This window comes from Calypte anna, chromosome Z (assembly GCF_003957555.1).
Source record: "Calypte anna isolate BGI_N300 chromosome Z, bCalAnn1_v1.p, whole genome shotgun sequence".
NCBI classification, from domain to species: Eukaryota; Metazoa; Chordata; class Aves; order Apodiformes; family Trochilidae; genus Calypte; species Calypte anna.
Window position 1 is genome coordinate 59,261,315 of NC_044274.1, and position 18,177 is coordinate 59,279,491.

The 18,177-nt window shown below is 41.0% G+C and overlaps 1 protein-coding gene across 1 annotated transcript in view; it reads right to left on the bottom strand.

The window, feature by feature from the left end:
• The window catches only part of COMMD10 (COMM domain containing 10), a 116,339-nt gene extending 105,140 nt beyond the window's left edge, over positions 1 to 11,199 (bottom strand). Inside the window, exons 1-4 of the mRNA XM_030467937.1 lie at positions 11,066 to 11,199; positions 10,817 to 10,907; positions 8,492 to 8,602; positions 7,680 to 7,835 (exon numbers count right to left, since the gene is read on the bottom strand). Coding sequence (XP_030323797.1) covers positions 7,680 to 7,835; positions 8,492 to 8,602; positions 10,817 to 10,907; positions 11,066 to 11,097 — 390 coding nt within the window. The 5' untranslated portion in view covers positions 11,098 to 11,199. The remainder of the gene's footprint in view (positions 1 to 7,679; positions 7,836 to 8,491; positions 8,603 to 10,816; positions 10,908 to 11,065) is intronic.
• Between the last annotated feature and the right edge of the window lie 6,978 nt (positions 11,200 to 18,177).

Consider the following 18,177-nt stretch of genomic DNA (forward strand, 5'->3'; position numbering starts at 1 on the left):
CAGTCCCTAGTAAAAAATCTATCTTCATTTTTCTTACAAGCACCCTTGAAGTATTGAAAGATCACAGTAATATCTCTCCAGTCTTCTCCTCTACAGGCTGAACAACCCTCAACTCTCTCAGACTTTCTTCCCAGAGGTGGTCGAGACCGTGCATCATTTTGATGGCCCTCCTCTGGACGCTCTCCAACAGGTCCATGTCTGTCTTGTGCTGAGGACTCCTGAGCTGGAAGCAGGACTGCAGGTGGGGTCTCACCACAAGAAAGAAGAGAGAGAGAATCACATGCCTCATCCTGATGGCCACCCTGATTTTTACAGAACCCAGAATCTGATTGCCTTTCCAGACAGCAAGTGCACATTACCAACTTATATCTTATTTTTTATCCAGCAGCACCCCACAGAGCTACTCTCAATCCATTTATCTCCAGTGTGTTCTAAAATTGGAGATTTCCCCAAGCCAGGACCAGAAGGCTGCATGTGGCCTTGTTGAACTTCAAGAGGTTCACATGGGTGCACTTCCCAAGCTGTCAAGGTTTCTCTGGATGACATCCCTTTCCACCAGCAAATCAGCTGTGCCCCTGAGCTTGGTGCCATCTGCAAACTTGCTGAGTGTGTACTTCATACCACTATGTCATTGATGAAGACATATAAATTGCATTGGTCCCAGCCCACACCTGAGGGAGATTTTTACTATAAAGCCACCAATTAAAAGTATTAATATTTCAGGCAAGTCCATAATATACTCTATTCACATTAGTTTCTTCAAAAAATATAGCAGAAATGTGTCAGAGACAGATAATATGAAGGATGACTTAATGGAAAATTCCAATGAACAAAACCAAAATAAAACGGACTCTGCATCTTAAAATAAAAACAAAAAGACCATGTAGCCGGAAAGGAGTCTTTTCTCCGGAGTCGACGCGTTGATACGGTGATATAGACTCGGATGTGATCTGAATCTATTGCCCACAGTGTGGAGCTAGCAAAGATGTTCTGCTGCTAAGGAAGCAACCAGCCACTCTCTCAGCTAGCTCTAGAATGAGCTGCCTCAGTGGGTGTGAGCCTCACTATTTATTGGCCCCATGGTCTTGCACATGCTCCATAGGGGCCCTGCCCTGACTGGGCACAGGTGGAGTTGATAGCGGCTCACACCCACTTCCTGATGATCAGAGGCACCTGGTCGCTCTGTTCCACTACAAGACCACACTCTTCTTTTGTATTTCTCACAATAAAAAGAGAATATATGCTCAAATCAAACCATGTTTTTAAAAAACATCATTACATACGCTTTCCTCAAGTGGTAGAAAAACAGAAAGCATGCAAGTACACATAGTGGAGCCTCCAAGTTCATTAAATAGGATATTTCACAACTGACAATTGCCTTTGAGGGTATAATCATCATAGAATTACAAAATGGCTAGGGTTGGAAGGGACCTTAAAAAATCATCTACTTCCAACCCCTCTGCCGTGGGCAGGGGCACCTCCCACCAGATCAGGCTGCTCAAAGTCCCATCCAACCTGGTCCTGAACACTTCCATTGAGAGGGCATCCACAGCCTCCCTGGGCAACTTGTTGCAGAGGCTCACCACCCTCACACTGAAGAATTTCTTCCTAATGTCTAACCTAAACCTACCCTCTTCTAGATTACATCCATTGCCACTTGTCCTGTTACCACAAGCCCTTGTGAAAAGTTTCTCTCTAGCTTTCTTGTAGGCTCCCTTCAGGTACTAGAAGGCTGCTCTAAGATGTCCCTGGAGCCTCCTCTTCTCCAGGCTGAATAACCCACATTTTCTCAGCCTATCCTCATAGGAGAGGACATGTTCCATTCCTTGAATTATCTTTGTAGCCCTCCTCTGCCAACACTCCAAGAGCTCTCTGTGTTTCTTATGTTGGGGGCTCCAGAACTAGATACAGTGTTCTAGGTAGGGTCTCAAGAGAAGAGAGTAGAGGGGGAGAATCACTTCCATTGACCTGCTGGCCACACTTCTTTTGTTGTGGATATGGTTGCCAAGGATATGGTTGGCTTTCTGGGCTGCAAGTGCACATTGCTGGCTAATGTTAAGTTTCTCATCAACCACCACCCCCAAGTCCTTCTCCTCAGAGCCATTTTCAATGCAGTCTCTGCCCAATCTGTGTTGTGTTTGGGACTGCCCCAAAAGAGGTGCAGGACCTTGCCTTGTTTAACTCCATGCAGTTTACACAAGTCCACCACTCAAGCCTCTCATGCATGGAATGCTTTCTCTCCAGTGTGTCAACCGCATCACACAGTTTGATGTCACCAGCAGACTTGATGAGGGTGCACTTAATTCCACTGCCCATGCTGCCAACGAAGATGTTAAACAGCACCAGTCCCGGTACCAACCCTTGAGGAATGCCACTTGAGACCAGTGTCCATTTTGAGCCGTTGAACACAACTCTCTGAGTGCAACCAGTCAGCTAGTTCCTGGTCCACTAGTCAATGAATCCATATTGTTCCAGTTTATTTACCAGACTGTCATGCAGGACAGTGTCAAACACTGCACAACTCCAAGCAGATGAAGGCAGTTGCTCTTCCCATGTCCACCATCGCTGTGACCCCACTATAAAAGGCCACCAAATTTGAAAGGTAGGATTTGGATTTAGTGAAGCCATGCTGATTGTCAGCCAATGACTTCTATTTGCCATAAGACAGCTTCTAAGTTTCCTGTGGGAAAGCACAGGTTTTCATCAAGTAGGCTAACTAGAGGATTCCACTCCTGTGCTTTCATATAAGGTTCCAAAGACAGGAAATAAAATTAACAGTTGTTAATACAATTATCATTAATTTTCTGATTATGTTCAGTAACTCTTACATGTCTGTAATCTGAATCACTAACTACAAGCTACATTTGACAAAAAAAAGCATCATTATGAATGCAACTTCAACCATACACAGAGCATTAATAAACTCTCCACCCAACGCAAGTCCTCAAGATTCTGAAGAAAAGCAAATGCCACTCCTATTCTCAAGAAGGACAACCCAGTGAGCTGGTCAGCCTCACTTCCATCCCTGGCAAGGTGATGGAACAACTAACCCTGAAAACCATTTACAGGCATGTACAGAACAAGAAGGTGACCTGAAGGACCCTGCATTGATTCACAATGAGGAAGTCATGCTTGACCAACTTGATAGACTTCTACACTGAAATTACTAGCTTGGTGGTCAAGGTAACAGCAGTAGGTAAGGGCTTTCCTTGACTTCAGGGAGGCCTCTGACATTGTGTCTCCTAAGATCCTCATAGAGAAGCTGCTGATCTTTTCTGATGACACAGAGGTCACTGGAAAACTCTCTGAATGGCCAGGCCAGAGCATGATGGTAAGAGGAACAAACTCTAGTTGGAGGCTGGTAACTAGCAGTATACTCCAGAGTCAAAACGTGGGTCCAGTCCTGTTAAACAACATCTTTAGTGATCCAGAGGTGGGACAGTGTATCCTCAGCAAGACTGCAGATGACACAAAACTGCCAGGTGTGTCTGATACACTAGAGAGTTGTGCTGCCACCCATACAGACCCGGAGAGGGTGGAGGGAAGGGCTGACAAGAAATTTTAAAAGTTCAACAGGGGGAAATGCAAAGTCCTGCAGCTGGTGAAGAACAACCCCACGCACCAGCACATGCTGAGGGCCACCCAAGTGGAAAGCAGCTTTGCATAAAGGGTGTAAGCCAACAACATGCCCTTGCAGCAAAACAGGCTTACAGTATCTAGGGCTGCAGTAGCAGGCTGAGGGAGATAATCCTTCCCTTCTACTCAGAAACAGCAAGTCCACATCTGGAGTACTATGACCGGTTCTGGGCTCTCCAGAATAAACATGTAAGCATACTGGAGAGAGTCCAAAAAGAGTAAGAGCCGCTAAGATGACGGAGGGCTGGAGTATCTCACATATGAAGAAAGGCTGAGAGAGCTGGGACTGTTCAGCCTGAAAAAAAGGGACTCAGGGGGATCTCACCAACATACATAAATACCTGAAGGGAAGGTGCAAAAAGGAAGGAGCCAGGATCTTTTCAGCAATGTCCAATGACAGGACCAGAAGCAACGGGCACAAACTGAAACACAGAAGGCTCCACCTGAACACAGGAAAACACTTTTCCACTTTGAGGTTGACTGAACACTGTACAGGTTGGCCAGGAAAGTGGTCAGTCTCCATCTTTTGAGATGTTCAAAAGCCATCCGGACACAGTCCTGCTCAACTGACTCTAGATGGCCCTGCTTGAGCAGAGGGGTTGGACCAGATGAATTACAGAGGTTCTTCAAGCCTCACCTATTCTGTGATTCTTTTACTGGCAACTATGACAACAGAATCATACGATTCTTTATGTACCTAATATTGCTTCTGTGAGAAAAGTGAACAGTGCAAATCATTAAACGCAGCCACCTATATAGGAAGTGTATTTATAGGGTCAGTGGTGTCACATTATACCCATACATACATGTTGCAGAGAATATTAATAATTGAATACACATCTCTTTCTACAAAGAAATAAGTCAGCATCATCTCTAAATCAATTAAAAAACTGTACTATAAATCCAATCTAAAAAAGCTAGCAATTTGGGCTAAGTATTCTTCGGGATTCTTTTTTTTAACTGTAACTTGTGATATTGATGCAAGTTTATAGCAAGTTGGCTACTGTAACAATGTATCACAAGTAAGAGACTATTTTGCCCACAGTCTCAAGATAATACAGAAAATATGTGCCAATACACAATTACTTATAGAATCTACAAGGAGATAATGATGGGTTCATGCTGGATCATGTCATTTACTGGATTCATTAAGACATAAGTAGATTTGTAAGATTATAACTAGATGAAAAGTTCTTCCATTACCCCATGCAATTTTGAAAATATTTTGCCTCTACGTGATTTCTTAGCAGAAGAAATACTTCATTTAGCAATTAGTTGTCTGAATTGAGGCTTTGGGTTAACAGAAAGTTATCCTGAACCTTGAGGTTTTCACTCAATTCAGATTTACAGGATTAAGATGTTTTCAAAACAAACTGAGAAAGTGACAGTCAAGTTCAAACTCAAATTACACCATAGAGCTCAAACTATAGTTTAAAACTGCTTTACATGGGATGTAATATACTACCAAAATGCCCATTATATGCAGTCATGGTGAAATCACAAAGAATGTCCAAAACTGTCACATGGACCATAAGCATTGTATGTTGCAGGGCACACAAAACTGCAGACAAGAAACAGACTAAAGGTGTGTATGGTACAAGCTCCAAATAAAAGATTAAAAGTGTTTTAATTAGAAGTTTCTCATACACTGAAGACCCAGCAGTAAACTATGCATTACTACAACGTCAGCCTGAAGAAAATTCTCAAGACAGCTGCTTTGTAGGGTATCTTTAGAACTGTCTTCCATTCTGCAGACATATGCTGAAAAGTATTCAGAAAAGTTAGCCATATCGCTTCTGTGATTTCATTTGATTTTCAAATTACTCAGCTCCCTCAGTGGAGAGCTGTATTATCCCGTGTATTCACTACACCACCATTAAAGAATTTAATCTTTAGGAATTGTATGTTTGGAATTGGTAAATATTATCTACAAAAAGGCAGAAGCCCAAAATGTCTTGTTAAGCTAAACTTTTTTTTTTTTTGCATGTTTACATTACCAGTTATTTATTTAGGCTCATGAGTTACTGTCATTTTGCACAAGAAAATTCTACAACTTTGGTGTCTAAAATTACCCATTTTCACAAAGGACAAAGTTGAAATACTTTAAAAAACTACCTGTGATGAAGTTCTGAATACATTTTGTGTGGTCCACAGACCTATCTTGTCTTCTCAAAATTCAAGGTTTATTTAGTGGTAAACCTGGTAGTATAAATTATATTCTGTTTCTGTCAGTGCATCATGTGTACTTTTTATCTAGAACCTATTTTCCATGGGTATTTTGCTAATCTAATCATAAAGAAACAGTCTTATCCCAACAAGATATAAAGCAACTATAAAAGTAAAGCAAAACTAACTGAGACAGTGTTCTGTAATTCTTTTGAAATGTTTGATACTGGCTGACATGGATGTGTTCTGTATACATCTTCTAATGTAGCTGAAGGCTTACTGTGAGTTAAAAGAAGGACGTCATTATGCCTTCCCATAGACATAGACATTTATGTGTAAAGACACAATGAGACTTCCATAGCATGTACAGAAGTTTTAACTGGCATCAGGCACCTGTGAAGCAAGATTATTACACCATAATATCAAAGTATCTCAAAATCATAATAAGTATCTCACAACCATCTTTCAAGATAGAAGATGGCCGGAACTCAGACATACTGTAATTCCAGATAATCAACAGGCTGGTGAACTAAACCCACGAGTACAAGTGTTTAGGAGTACATTTTACCTCTGCCCTATGGTAAAGCATGTTCATTAACATCTCGAAATGGTACGTAGGTTGAACTACTTTATATTGCTAACAGTGCACATATATATAGCCAGCTTTCACCAGTTACAGCAGCTAACACACCACATCTCATACCCAGGGAGAATCTCTGTGCTTTATTAGATGCAGGGGGGAAACACTGCAACCCATGATGAGGAAAATGCTGATCCTTAACACCTTCATCAGTCACATCAGCCACCCCCACATTACTCATCCCCCCTAAGCTGGAAGATGAGAACAGAGAGCAGAACAACTCCACCAAAATCCAGTAGGTAGCAGTTAACAACCTGCTATGGCACCTGGACACTCAGAAGTCTATGGGGCTGGATGAGATACACCCAAGCTGGTGTGAGATACACTGGGTGCTGAGGGAGCTGGCAGAGGAGATCATGAAGACTCTCTCCATCATTTATCAAGAGTCTTCTTTAGCTGAGGAGGTTCCAGATTACTGGAGCCTTGCCAGTGTGACACCTCTCTACAGGAAGGGCCAGAAGGAGGATGCAGGGAACTACAGGTCTGCCAGCCTGACCTCAGTGCCTGGTAAAATTATGGAGAGGTTCATCTTGAGTGCCCTCCCATGGCAAGTGCAGGACAGACAGGGGATCAGGCCCAGACAGCATGGGTTCAGGAATGCAGGTCCTGCTTGACCCTGGTGAAGGGTCTGGAGAACATGTCCAGTGAAAAGAGGCTGAAGGAACTGGGAATGTTTAGTTTGGAGAAGATGAAGCTAAGAGGAGATGTTATTGCTCTACAACTACCTCTCTACAAGGAGGTTTTAGGGAGGTTTTTCTCTCAAGTGAGTAACGATAGGACCAGAGGAAATGGTCTGAAGTTGTATCAGGGGAGGATTAGACTAGGTAAGAGGAAGAATTTCTTTACTGAGCAAGTAGTTAGATGTTGGAACAGACGGCACAGGAAGGTGGTAGAATCACCGTCCCCAGAAGTATTTAAAAATCATGTAGATGAGGTAGTTCAAGGCATGCCCTAGTGGGCAGTGTGATACAGTTACTGATACAGGTATTCTATTCATTGTATGAGGAGGGGGGGTGGATGCTGACAGTTGGACACGGTAGTCTTAGAGCTCTTTTCTAGCTGACAATTCTGTGATCTCTGTAAGATAACAAAACTCCACTGCCTCAATCACATTTTTCTACTACCTTAAAAGTACCCTATTTTCCAGCATGGTGGCTTGTCACAAACTCTGTATCTTAAACTCTATGCTTTAAAATAGCCTACACAGCTTTATTCCATCTTAAAAAACAAACATTACCTTCTGAGGCGTCAGAACTCTCTGTCTGAACTTTTCAATTGTATCTTGACCTCCAGCTGCCCATGCACTGGCAAATGCTTCAGCTTTGTCTTGATCTAGGTGAATGCTTTGCAGTTGTTGTTGCAATGAAGAAGGCTTCAAATTATGATAGACTGCCTGTTAAAAAATAACTGCTGTTGTTGAGTACTGCTGTACAAGTTGTGCCAGATACACTCTACCACAGATGGCCATCATGTTCATACAGGATTTTTACTAGCAACTCTACCATGGGACTGAAACCATTCTTTTCACCTTAACCCTCTAACTGAGAAAACAGAAAAGTTTACTCTTCTCAAGATAAGCCAAGTATGAAAAAATGCATATATGATCTAGATCTGCATATATGTATAGGTTTTTATAGCAGTACAGGTTGCTTCTGTGCATTGAAATTTTCCATAACTGACACTTCATGTAATCAAAGAAATGTTAAGTTTTCTAATGTAATCTATTACTTTTTCTTGCAGTTTAAAAAAATCCTTGCTTAAAGTGAATAAGACTACACATCATAATTAATCAGCACTTCTCTCAAGAGTCATGCAAAAATCACTTTCACCACCAAAAGTTACATTAACTGGAGACTCCACAAATGCAGAGTCCACCCCAAATCAGGACGACATGCAAGCCAAAGCAATAAAATCATGCCCCCCAAATATACATTATATACTACAGATACATGTTTTCACTAATTCACTTTTTAACTTGACTCCTATATTTAAAATCTAAAATGGGATTAAAAATATATTTAGCAATTCATAAAGTCAGTAACAAGGTACCTGTTCCAAAATGAATGATATAGTTTCAAGAACAAGATGAAGATCCTGCTTTTCCAGTGAAAAAGCTATTTGAAGTTTTTCTTCTTCCTCTTCACTGAAGCTACTTTCAGCCTGAAGCACAAAAATCATTAGTCCTAAGAACATGCTTCTCAAAACAAAAACTTTCTCCCCATTCTTATAACAAAAGTGGCTGCCCAGTTGCTTCTAAATAGAAAAAACAAAGTAAAATTCTTTCCAACAGAAAAATACAATGCAATTCCTAGTATTGAAAACCAACATTAAAGACAACGGGATCACATGGGAATTTATCAGGATTACTTGAAATATATCACAAGAAAATGCTTTCTTCTTGCACCTGAGAGACACCTGAGAGGAAAACATTTTCCTCCTGAGAGGAAAACATTCAACTCTCAGATTATCTCCAATAACCTTTTATAAAGAAAAATTAAAAAGAAATAAGTGCATTACTTGAATTAGACCCCAAGCTAAAAAGAAGGCAAAACTGTAGTAAAGTCAGCTATGCACACTCCTTCTACACTGAACACATGCTGTTATGAAATAAAAAAAAAGGCCTAGTATATGCTTCTTTTGAAAGTCAGATTTTAATCTACAGCCTGATGTATTACCGAGAATGTGCTAGACTTTTTAAGTACAGCAGTTACATTTATTATACTACAGCAAATTAAATAGTAATTTTCAACACAGATATTACCATCTTTTAAAACGTAATTACTATAAAATCTATGCTACAGACATCAAAACACCAAATTTAAACCACTTAGTAATTCAAAACTGAAAGCTACGCAGAAAAAAAGCAATTGAGCTGTCAGAATAAACAATATTAGGCCATTACAGAAAAACTTCAATGATCCTTATGTCTGTAACAAGACTATTAACAGGGAAACATCATTTGAATCCTTACCAGTCAGAAGGAGCTTGAGTATCTGCTCTGTTCAGGCAAATAAGATAAAGTTTTCACTGATTTAACATGCCCTAGAGTCATTCTTGGAAGAGGCCAGCTAAACAATTCATGAGATTGACAGAGTGGACTAAATTACAAAGACCACTCCAATTCATGTAAATGCTGATTAAAATTGTGAAGCGCTACTGAACTACTGTGGAGTAGCTTAAAAAAAAAAAAAAAAAAAAAAAAAAAAGAGTTGCTGACACTTTACAGTTACCAGTCAGTTAATATCCATACAATACAATCAAAGAGAAAGCCCTCTGAAATAACAGCAGCATCCAAGCTAGTAATTTTGGTAGGAATAAAATCAGCAACTGGATTAAATAAACAAAATAATCCTTATAATCTCAGAATGATGACATTTAATACAGAATTTAATACATTTTTTGTTTTCTTTCCATGTTGCTCCTAACTTGTAATGTTTTTAATCTTTAATTGGTGCGTATATGTGTTTAGAAAATAAAATCTGTATTTTTTCTAAATACAAAACAAGAGAATAAACAAGATGTGACATATTTATCTCACAGTTTCCTCTGCACTATTTAGCATCAAGGTTAGATTTGGCCTTTGATTTTTTCCAACAGTGTGATGAAACTGACTACTACTGATTTTGTTTGGGTTTTTTTAATTATTTGTTCTACAAGAAAAAACAAAGAAAGAAAACAAAAAAAAAAAAGCAAAAAACCCTTCTGTAAAGATGAAAAATGTATTCACTACGGTTACAGACTTGGTTTTTAACCTCTGATGCACAGGTGGCTTTAGTCGATGGACATACAGAAGTGGGGAAAAGAGAAAATATGCATTAATTTATTATTTCCAAGGATCCTGTGTCTGACAGCCTTCCCAGACATACCAGCCCAGGGAGGGGGCAGAAGGGGGTGATGACAAGCATTAGGAGGGTCTTACACCATTCACCTCTGCCCTTCGCTTCTAGTGCTTACATCACCCCCCTGAGCAATTGATGATTCAAAAAACTAAGATCAGAAATACTCATAAAAATAAATGAAATTTGGAATAGTTGTTCCTTAGCAAAGCAGAGGGACGCAGCTGCCACACAAAGACAGCAGAGTGGCACAGCGGGCTCGGCTGCTGCCTCGCCGCACCACAGCAGGCCAGGCCCGGCTGCCGGCGTTGCGGGAAGAGGAGCGGGACGCAGCAGGCCACTCCGCCTCGCCTGCACCGGTACCGCCTGCGGCAGACCCAGTCCCGCAGCTTCGAACAGAGTAACACAGCCGCAGCCCCAGCGAGGCCCGGCTGGGCCCCATGCCTGCTCGGCGCCTCTCCTGCACACGCGAACCCCGCCTGGCGCCAAGGAACAGGAATGGAGCGGACTGCCCCGCCCCGGCTGCCGCCCCGCTAACCTTCAGGTGCAGCTTCTGGAGAAGCCGGGAGAGAAGCCGCGGGAACAGGCCTGGGTCCACGGCGTTGAGCAGCGACACAGCCCTGCGGATGCTGCACGGAAAGAGAGGAGGCGGTCAGAGGGACGCAGGCCCCCGAGTCGAGGCCCCGTCCGTGAGACCCCCACCCGCCCTGCCCTGCCCGGCCCGGCTCCGCCGCGGTGGGAGCGCGGGAAGGAGCAGAAGCGGCGCTGCTATCGGAGCCGCCGGTACCTGTCGGTCTCCGGGACTACGGGCGCCGCCATGGCTGCTCTGCTGTCCCGCCCCTCCGACGGGAACGCGGCGGGGCCAAGGGCCGCTGCTGTGCTCCGCCCCGCCACGGCGCGGGTAGTTCGGTGTCCGGCATTGCTGGGGCGGGAGGTCCCGGGGCGGCGTGCGGGCCCGAGTGAAGGCGGAGCAGAACCGGGGCTCGTGGAGGAGTGGCGGGAAGCCAGGTGGCGGCTGGCCACTTTACAGCACCCCGCAAAGCTTGGGGAGGTTGTATTTGAAATCCTCAGATTTACGAGTTTTAAAGACGTTCTGGTGCCTTGCAGACGGTACCGGACAGGTTGCATGTCCCCTTCATGTGAGCCATACCACTGAAACGTGCGTCGTGTGATACCCCTCGGCCTCTCAAGGCCCCACGGAGCCGCCTTCCTCCAAAGGACGGCTCAGGGAGCCCCTTCGGAAGAACATGGTCACAGGAGTGCAGTATTGCGGAAAATATTTGGCAGTGTTCCCATCTCGCCCAAGTCACTTGTCCCTGGGTAACAACCCTCAGCTCTCTCCCGGGCCCACCCTGTTGATCTCCTGCCCTGTACAGCCTGTCAGGCGAGGGTAGTGCTGTCAGCCAGGGGACCAACATCAGCGCTGAGGCTGAAGCTCATACTGGAACACTCTGAATTCGGTATTTCTACTCTGTGGATATTAACCTTGCACGAAGGTAGCGTCTGTGAGCTGTCTGGTTTCTCTCAGATTTGGCTGAAATTGAAAACTTGGTTAAAATGCAATGGGACCAGTGAAGAGAGGAACAGGCAGCACGGCCTGTAAGTCTTGTTTTCCTGGGAAGCTAACCAAAAATACTACAAATCTGCAAAAGTCTTCTAAGTGTGTCTATGAAGGTTTATAAGATGTGGCCCAACAGCTTAGGTAATACAATATGGTAGGTTCAAGATACAGGTGTAAAAAGGCTGGAAATTTCTGAGGTACTGTTAAAGAAGTGTTTTACAAACACATCTGAAATCTCTTCTCTGTTGAAGGGAGGAGAATTTAGTCATTAACGTCAATAGGTCCAGGATTTCTGCCAGTACACTGGGAAAGATAATGTTAGGCCTTAAGAACCAGCTTCAGAAATAAAAAGAGTGACAAACCTGGCAGTACTCCAGTGGGAATTTTAAAGCACACTCATCCTGGCTAAGAATTTAACAACATTTGTACCATACCTCTTACCAGAAGTTGGACCCGCAGTTGCTGTTATGAAAGGCAGCTGTATTTTTCAAGCTGGTTTGTTCTGGGGGGAAGTGTAATTACATTCAACTATTTCATCTGTTTTTCTTTACTCTTATAAGAGTATAACATGAAAAGACAATATTCTTGCCATAAATTTATTTGGCTGGAAAAGAAGAATGAGCATTTCACTCCATGCTGAAATAATGTAACTTCTTGTTCTAGGAAATCTCCCCTGAGAGCAGAATTTTATAAAGTTCGTTCAGTAAAAATGAGCCAGGGAGACTGGAAGTCTAGACAACTGTTTATTTATTTTTAAAAGTTCCAGCTGATATAGGTATTGGATGCATCACTTCAGTTTGATGCCAATTCTCTGGTTTAATAATCATATGGACTGATTTTAATGTGTTTTCTTTCATGCTTTGCTGCCTCGAATGCATATTCAAATTTAGTTGTCATAACAATGAACATTAGAAATTCAGCTGGTCAGGATCCTAGGATACCTGCCCTAGCTGGACCTGCTTCACACAGGAAGATTTACTTGAGACCTTGAGAGGTTTCTTCCTCCCTGTATTCTGTTTTCAAAGCTTCACCAAAGAAAGACAAGAGGGCACCTCACTGGAGTTAAAAACCAATTAAACTAACATGACAAGATGCTGTCAACTGCAGAACTAAATATTTTTTTCCTAATAACTTTCCTGTTCCTGAAAAACCATTAAAATTTTTGACTTGTCATACATCCATTAGTTTATAACTGCTTCATACTTTAATGCATGATCCATTTTTCTAATAGTTTTTTTTTCACTGAGCTAGTGATATTGTACTATTTATTGTATGTTGTCAGTAATCTTAATTATCCACAGTTAAGAAATATTCTGAGTCACATTGTTACCCTTATTTTGACTTACAATCTTCTTAGACATGCAAATTATGTCATATGGCTTTTAGATTAATCTATGCACATCCTGTAACAAAATCCTAGGCATCAGTGACTGACACTGTGGTCCATTTAGCTGCTAATGAAAGTGAGGAATCTTACTGCCTTACAAAGGTCTTGAAAACCTTAGTCTCCCCTATTTTGCATTTCCAGAAATGGAACCATACATTTTTTGCTTTCACAAAAACCAAAAAATCCTTCATGTTATTTGATTATGGTTTGTTTCACAGACGTTGCTCATCACCCAGTCTCAGTTAGAACTCATTGAGGCTCTGTTTTTTGAAATAACTGTAGGGTTACCCTGTGAAACTGATTATATAGAACATGAAAATGACGTAAAGTTAGGAATTGAGAAATACTTTCTACATACAGTTAGTTAAACACTGTAATGAGCTGCTTGAGAAACTGAGCAATCTTTTTCTTTAGAGGTCTTAAAGACACAAATATGTCATGAAAAATGGGTAGTAAATGTGTAGGAAGTGAGTAAAGCTGATCCAACATTGAAGATTACAGTCTCTCAAAATCGTACCAGGACCTATTTTCTGTGGGTGTATTGTTTTCTAGGTTTTTTCCTGGCTCCTTTTGTTCCACTTGTTATTACCTAGCCTCTTACTTGCAGTGCCATTCTGCCTACGCTTGAGCCTTGCCTTTTTCTATTATCTCTGTTCTTTTTCCTTTATTCTGAAGGTACACACAAAATAACATGTTGAACTCATTCAAGGTCTTATTTGTGCAATATTCCTGAGACTATTTATTGACTAAATAATTGCTTTACATGTCAGTGAAACAAAACAATATGTAGCAAGACGAACCTCTCTTAGGGAACAGCACTTCAAGGTCCAGCCAGGTGTTCCAGCAGAGATTCATGAGCAATGCTCTAAGCCTATGGCTCTCAGAGTTGACTAGCCCAGATCAGTGCTGTTGCTACAAGAGCAACTGGCCTCTCTGCAAAGCATGCTCGGAACTGAGTTGAGCCTGTGCTTCAGGACTCACCTTTTATTGGCCCCCTGGTCCTGCTCATGCGCAGTGGGGGCCTGCCCTAATTAGGCACAGGTGGGCTTGACACAAGCTCATGCCCACTCCCTGGCAATTAGGGGCACCTGGTTGCCTTGTTGCACTACACCAATACTGTTCACATAAATTTTCACTTGCAGATTGCAAGTGGCTTAAGCAATTTGAGTTAGCAAACTCTAAATTGGTGCAGCAGGGATTGAACTGTGCTTTTTACCTAGTACTAAATAGCTAAACTTTTGAAATCTCATTGAAAAAAACTTTTTTGTAAAGAGTTTCTTAAGTGTTTTGGTTAAATTATGTTTATTAGAAATAAATATTTCTCTGTTGCTGTCTCTGTTACTATTATGAGACAATTTTGATTTTTTAATATGTCGTTATTTGTGTTCCACTGAATGAGTGATCTCACTAAAATCACCAGGACTACTTAGACTCTGCTTGGGAAGAGTAAAGGCAGTGAACTGCTAATAAGGGCATGTGATATTTAGTTTATTCGTTCTGTATACTGCCTTGTAATTTTCTATTTATATGTGAACATTCTCTACTATATCTAGTCACGTGAAGGGAGTCAGATTGAGTGACACAGTGCTTCACACTAGAAATCAGGGTTGCATCACCTACTCCTTTAATCAAAGGCGTCTGAGAGCAGATTCGCCTGTGCACAATAGGCCTTAATTAATTCCATCATAACACAGACAGATATGATCCTGTAAGAGGCCAGCGTTTATACATTTACACCTGAGGGAAGGTGAAGCAGGGGCATTTTGCAGGGCCATGCATGTGGAGGAGAGATGTATTCTCCTCTGCAAATGAGAGGACAAGAACTCTTTCTATGGTTCATGCCAAGACTGCAAATTAGGGTTAATGAAACATTGTGACTGATGTTCAAAGTTGCTGTTAGCTCAGGCTTGAAATATTTGATTTCCAAATAGAATGGGATCAACCAAAATACTCCACTGAAACGTGCATAATTTATTTTAAAGTGCTTTAAGATCGTGAGCAGTTTGTCAAAGGAGAAGCTACAATCAATATTGCTATCCTAGCTAAAAAATTCAGTAGAGCTGCAGCAACTATAAAGTCTTTGATGCAAATATTTTTCTAAGGCATATTTAAATATTTATCCAGTATCAGGCTATGTATCTTTAGTCAAACTCATCTGGTTTTCCCACTGAAGTGAATTAAATCTATATCCTAGTGTGCTGTGGATGTAAATAGAGAAAGTGCAGTTATGCTACAGAAGGTGTTAAAAGATTCATGAAAATTGTCGTGAAAAGAGTTCAAACTGTATTAGCTTTCTTTTTGTTTTTCTTTTCCTTTTTTTTTTTTTTTTTTTTTTTTTTTTTTCTTAGTTCCTTTCTGAATTTGTATGAATCACAGAGAGGTTGGGAAACATTAAGTGTTGAGTTCTTACCTGCACAAATGCTGGCACAAACTAGGATGAGCTCAGTAAAAGTAGAGACTTGTTTTTCTGTAAATGGTGTGGTGGGATTGAATGGCACCTCGCCATATGCAGAAGTTCATTTTAAGGCACTTCATCACTTAAAAAGCACTGCAGTAATCTGAATACCCCAGAGTTTACAACAGTCACCTAATATTCCGTCTCCATGTGGATAGGAATCCCATACATTTTTCATAAGAAGTTTGAGATCTTGCTTCTTGGAAGAATGCTTGTTGTTTTATGGTGCTCTAATCTATTCCTAGTCTGTGTTTCAGAGGTGCTGTATTATACATGTGACTGTAGATTAGTAATCATGGAGCCCTTACATAAAAGGATATATAAAATTAATTCTAAATGCTCGTTGTGGATTTTCACTTGAAGGATTTGCAAACATGAAGCAAGAGGTAAGGCAGCATAGTTTGGCCTGTTTATTAGCAGAGGCAGACGTAGAAGTGGTGGACTTGTTACTGACTAGCCAGTAAGCCTTGTGCCCGAGTAAATCTTTGGTCTGCATTATTCAAAACACCCTTCTCTTAACTAGTCTAATAAAGCCTCAGGTGTTCTTTCCTTAGCACACCTTCACATCTTAAAAGTTATAATACTTAATGACCATTCCTTTCATCGTAGCCTCTTCTGAGCTACATTATTATAATTTTATTAATATTTCTTTTAAATTGGCTGTTTTAGGAGCAGCTGCAAGTACCCAATGCAATATGCAAAGACAACTGTTTTCTTTTTTTTCCTAGAGCTGCAATAGCTTCTGATCCTGAGAAGTACAGACAAATTGTTGTGTTACTTCAGTGGCTAACTTTCTGTCTTAAAGTCTAATGAGGTGTAATGAAGACAAACAAGATGTTTTGCATAGTTCTGTTTTGTTTTCTGAGTTTTCAAGCTTGTGAATGTCAGAATATCTCCTGACATTATACATGTGGATGTATATTACACATTATACACAGTGGGTGGAGTCTTTGGAATCAAAAGGATCACAATGAGACAATACCCAAGCACTGAGAAAGTTATTAGAGAAAGAATCATCTTTATCTTCACAAAAATCATATAATAACTCAATATTCATTTACATGAGATTGAGTTCTTCCTAGTAATAACATCTAAGAAAGCAGAAAGTGAGTATCTCCTTTGTGGATGTGGATGTGGATATGTACCAGGGAAATACAGGTGAAGGCACAATGAATCTAAATAAAACTGCATCAGGTTTAGGTATCTTAGCTGGGCTATAATATGTACCTGTTCTTTTGTCTTTCCTTAAGCCACACCAGGATCCATGGTAGCCATGATAAAATCAACCACATGGAGAAGGAAAAGACAGGCAGAGTAAACTAACAGTATCACAAATTGACTATCACCTGCTTAATCAGGGTGGGTGAAAGGGTAAGGACCAACAGACCTAATGGAACAGTTCTTTGATCTGCTTCTCCTTATTTTAAACATTAGCTTTCCAAAGCAAACTTATTCCATAGGGAAAAATATATTTTGGTTAGACTGACATAAGGCAAAAAGATGATACAGAGTTAGCTGGAGGGTGGCCAGTTTTATAAGAGACTAAGAAATGTTCACTGCCTTTTCTGGTTTTTATTTAAAACCACAATGTTGTACACCATGGCATTATGTAACTGCCTAACAAAAACTATGAGATAGGGGCACTCTTGTTATTTTTAGGTAACATGCATCTACCCCTATTTTTCACAATCAGTATAAACAAATGCATGGCACTGGTCTTTTTCTGTTTGCTTTTGTTTTGGGGTTGTTTTTGGTTTTTTTTTTTTGGTTGGTTGGTTGGTTGGTTGGTTGGTTTTTCCCCCATGAACAATTGCCCTAATAGGGATTATACTTGTGTGCTCTCAGCTGCTCATTTGGAACTGGGGGAAAGGTTAGATCATTGCAATGATAGAGTCATTCTCAGCCCACAGCAGAACTGCCCCTGCAACATCCTTTTATTTCGTTATCATAATCTTGGCTCTAACTTCTGTTTTTTCAGCTTTTGTGCTATATTTTCTAGGTTGCACAAAATGTGTTTGTGATAGAGTTCTCCTATACTTTGCATTTAGCTATGGCTGTGACAGAGGCACAGTCCATGTTAAAAATTATAAAAAAAACCAACATTTAATTCCATAACGGAGTTCCGAGTATTTACAGCAATCTGGGTTTAATCACATTACTCAAAGAAATTAACATGTAGCCTAACCACAGGAATCCACTTGAGAAACTATTTGGTTTTTTGCCTTTTAAGTGGAAAGAAAGTGAGGCTAATTCAACCTCTGCATTTCAGATCTTAAGGTTATTTCAAAGGAAGCCTGCCACCTTCCTGCCCATGTCAATCAGTTCTATCTCTTGAAGAGCTGTTTATTAAATCAAATGCAGAATAAGTCTGTGGCATACCTGGGAAAAGAAACAAATCCCTGAGTACACTGGCAGGATTTTCACCCACCTTAAGAAATACAGCTCAGAGATTAGGTGGGCTATTTGAACTCCCAGCACAAGTCAAAGGATACTTGA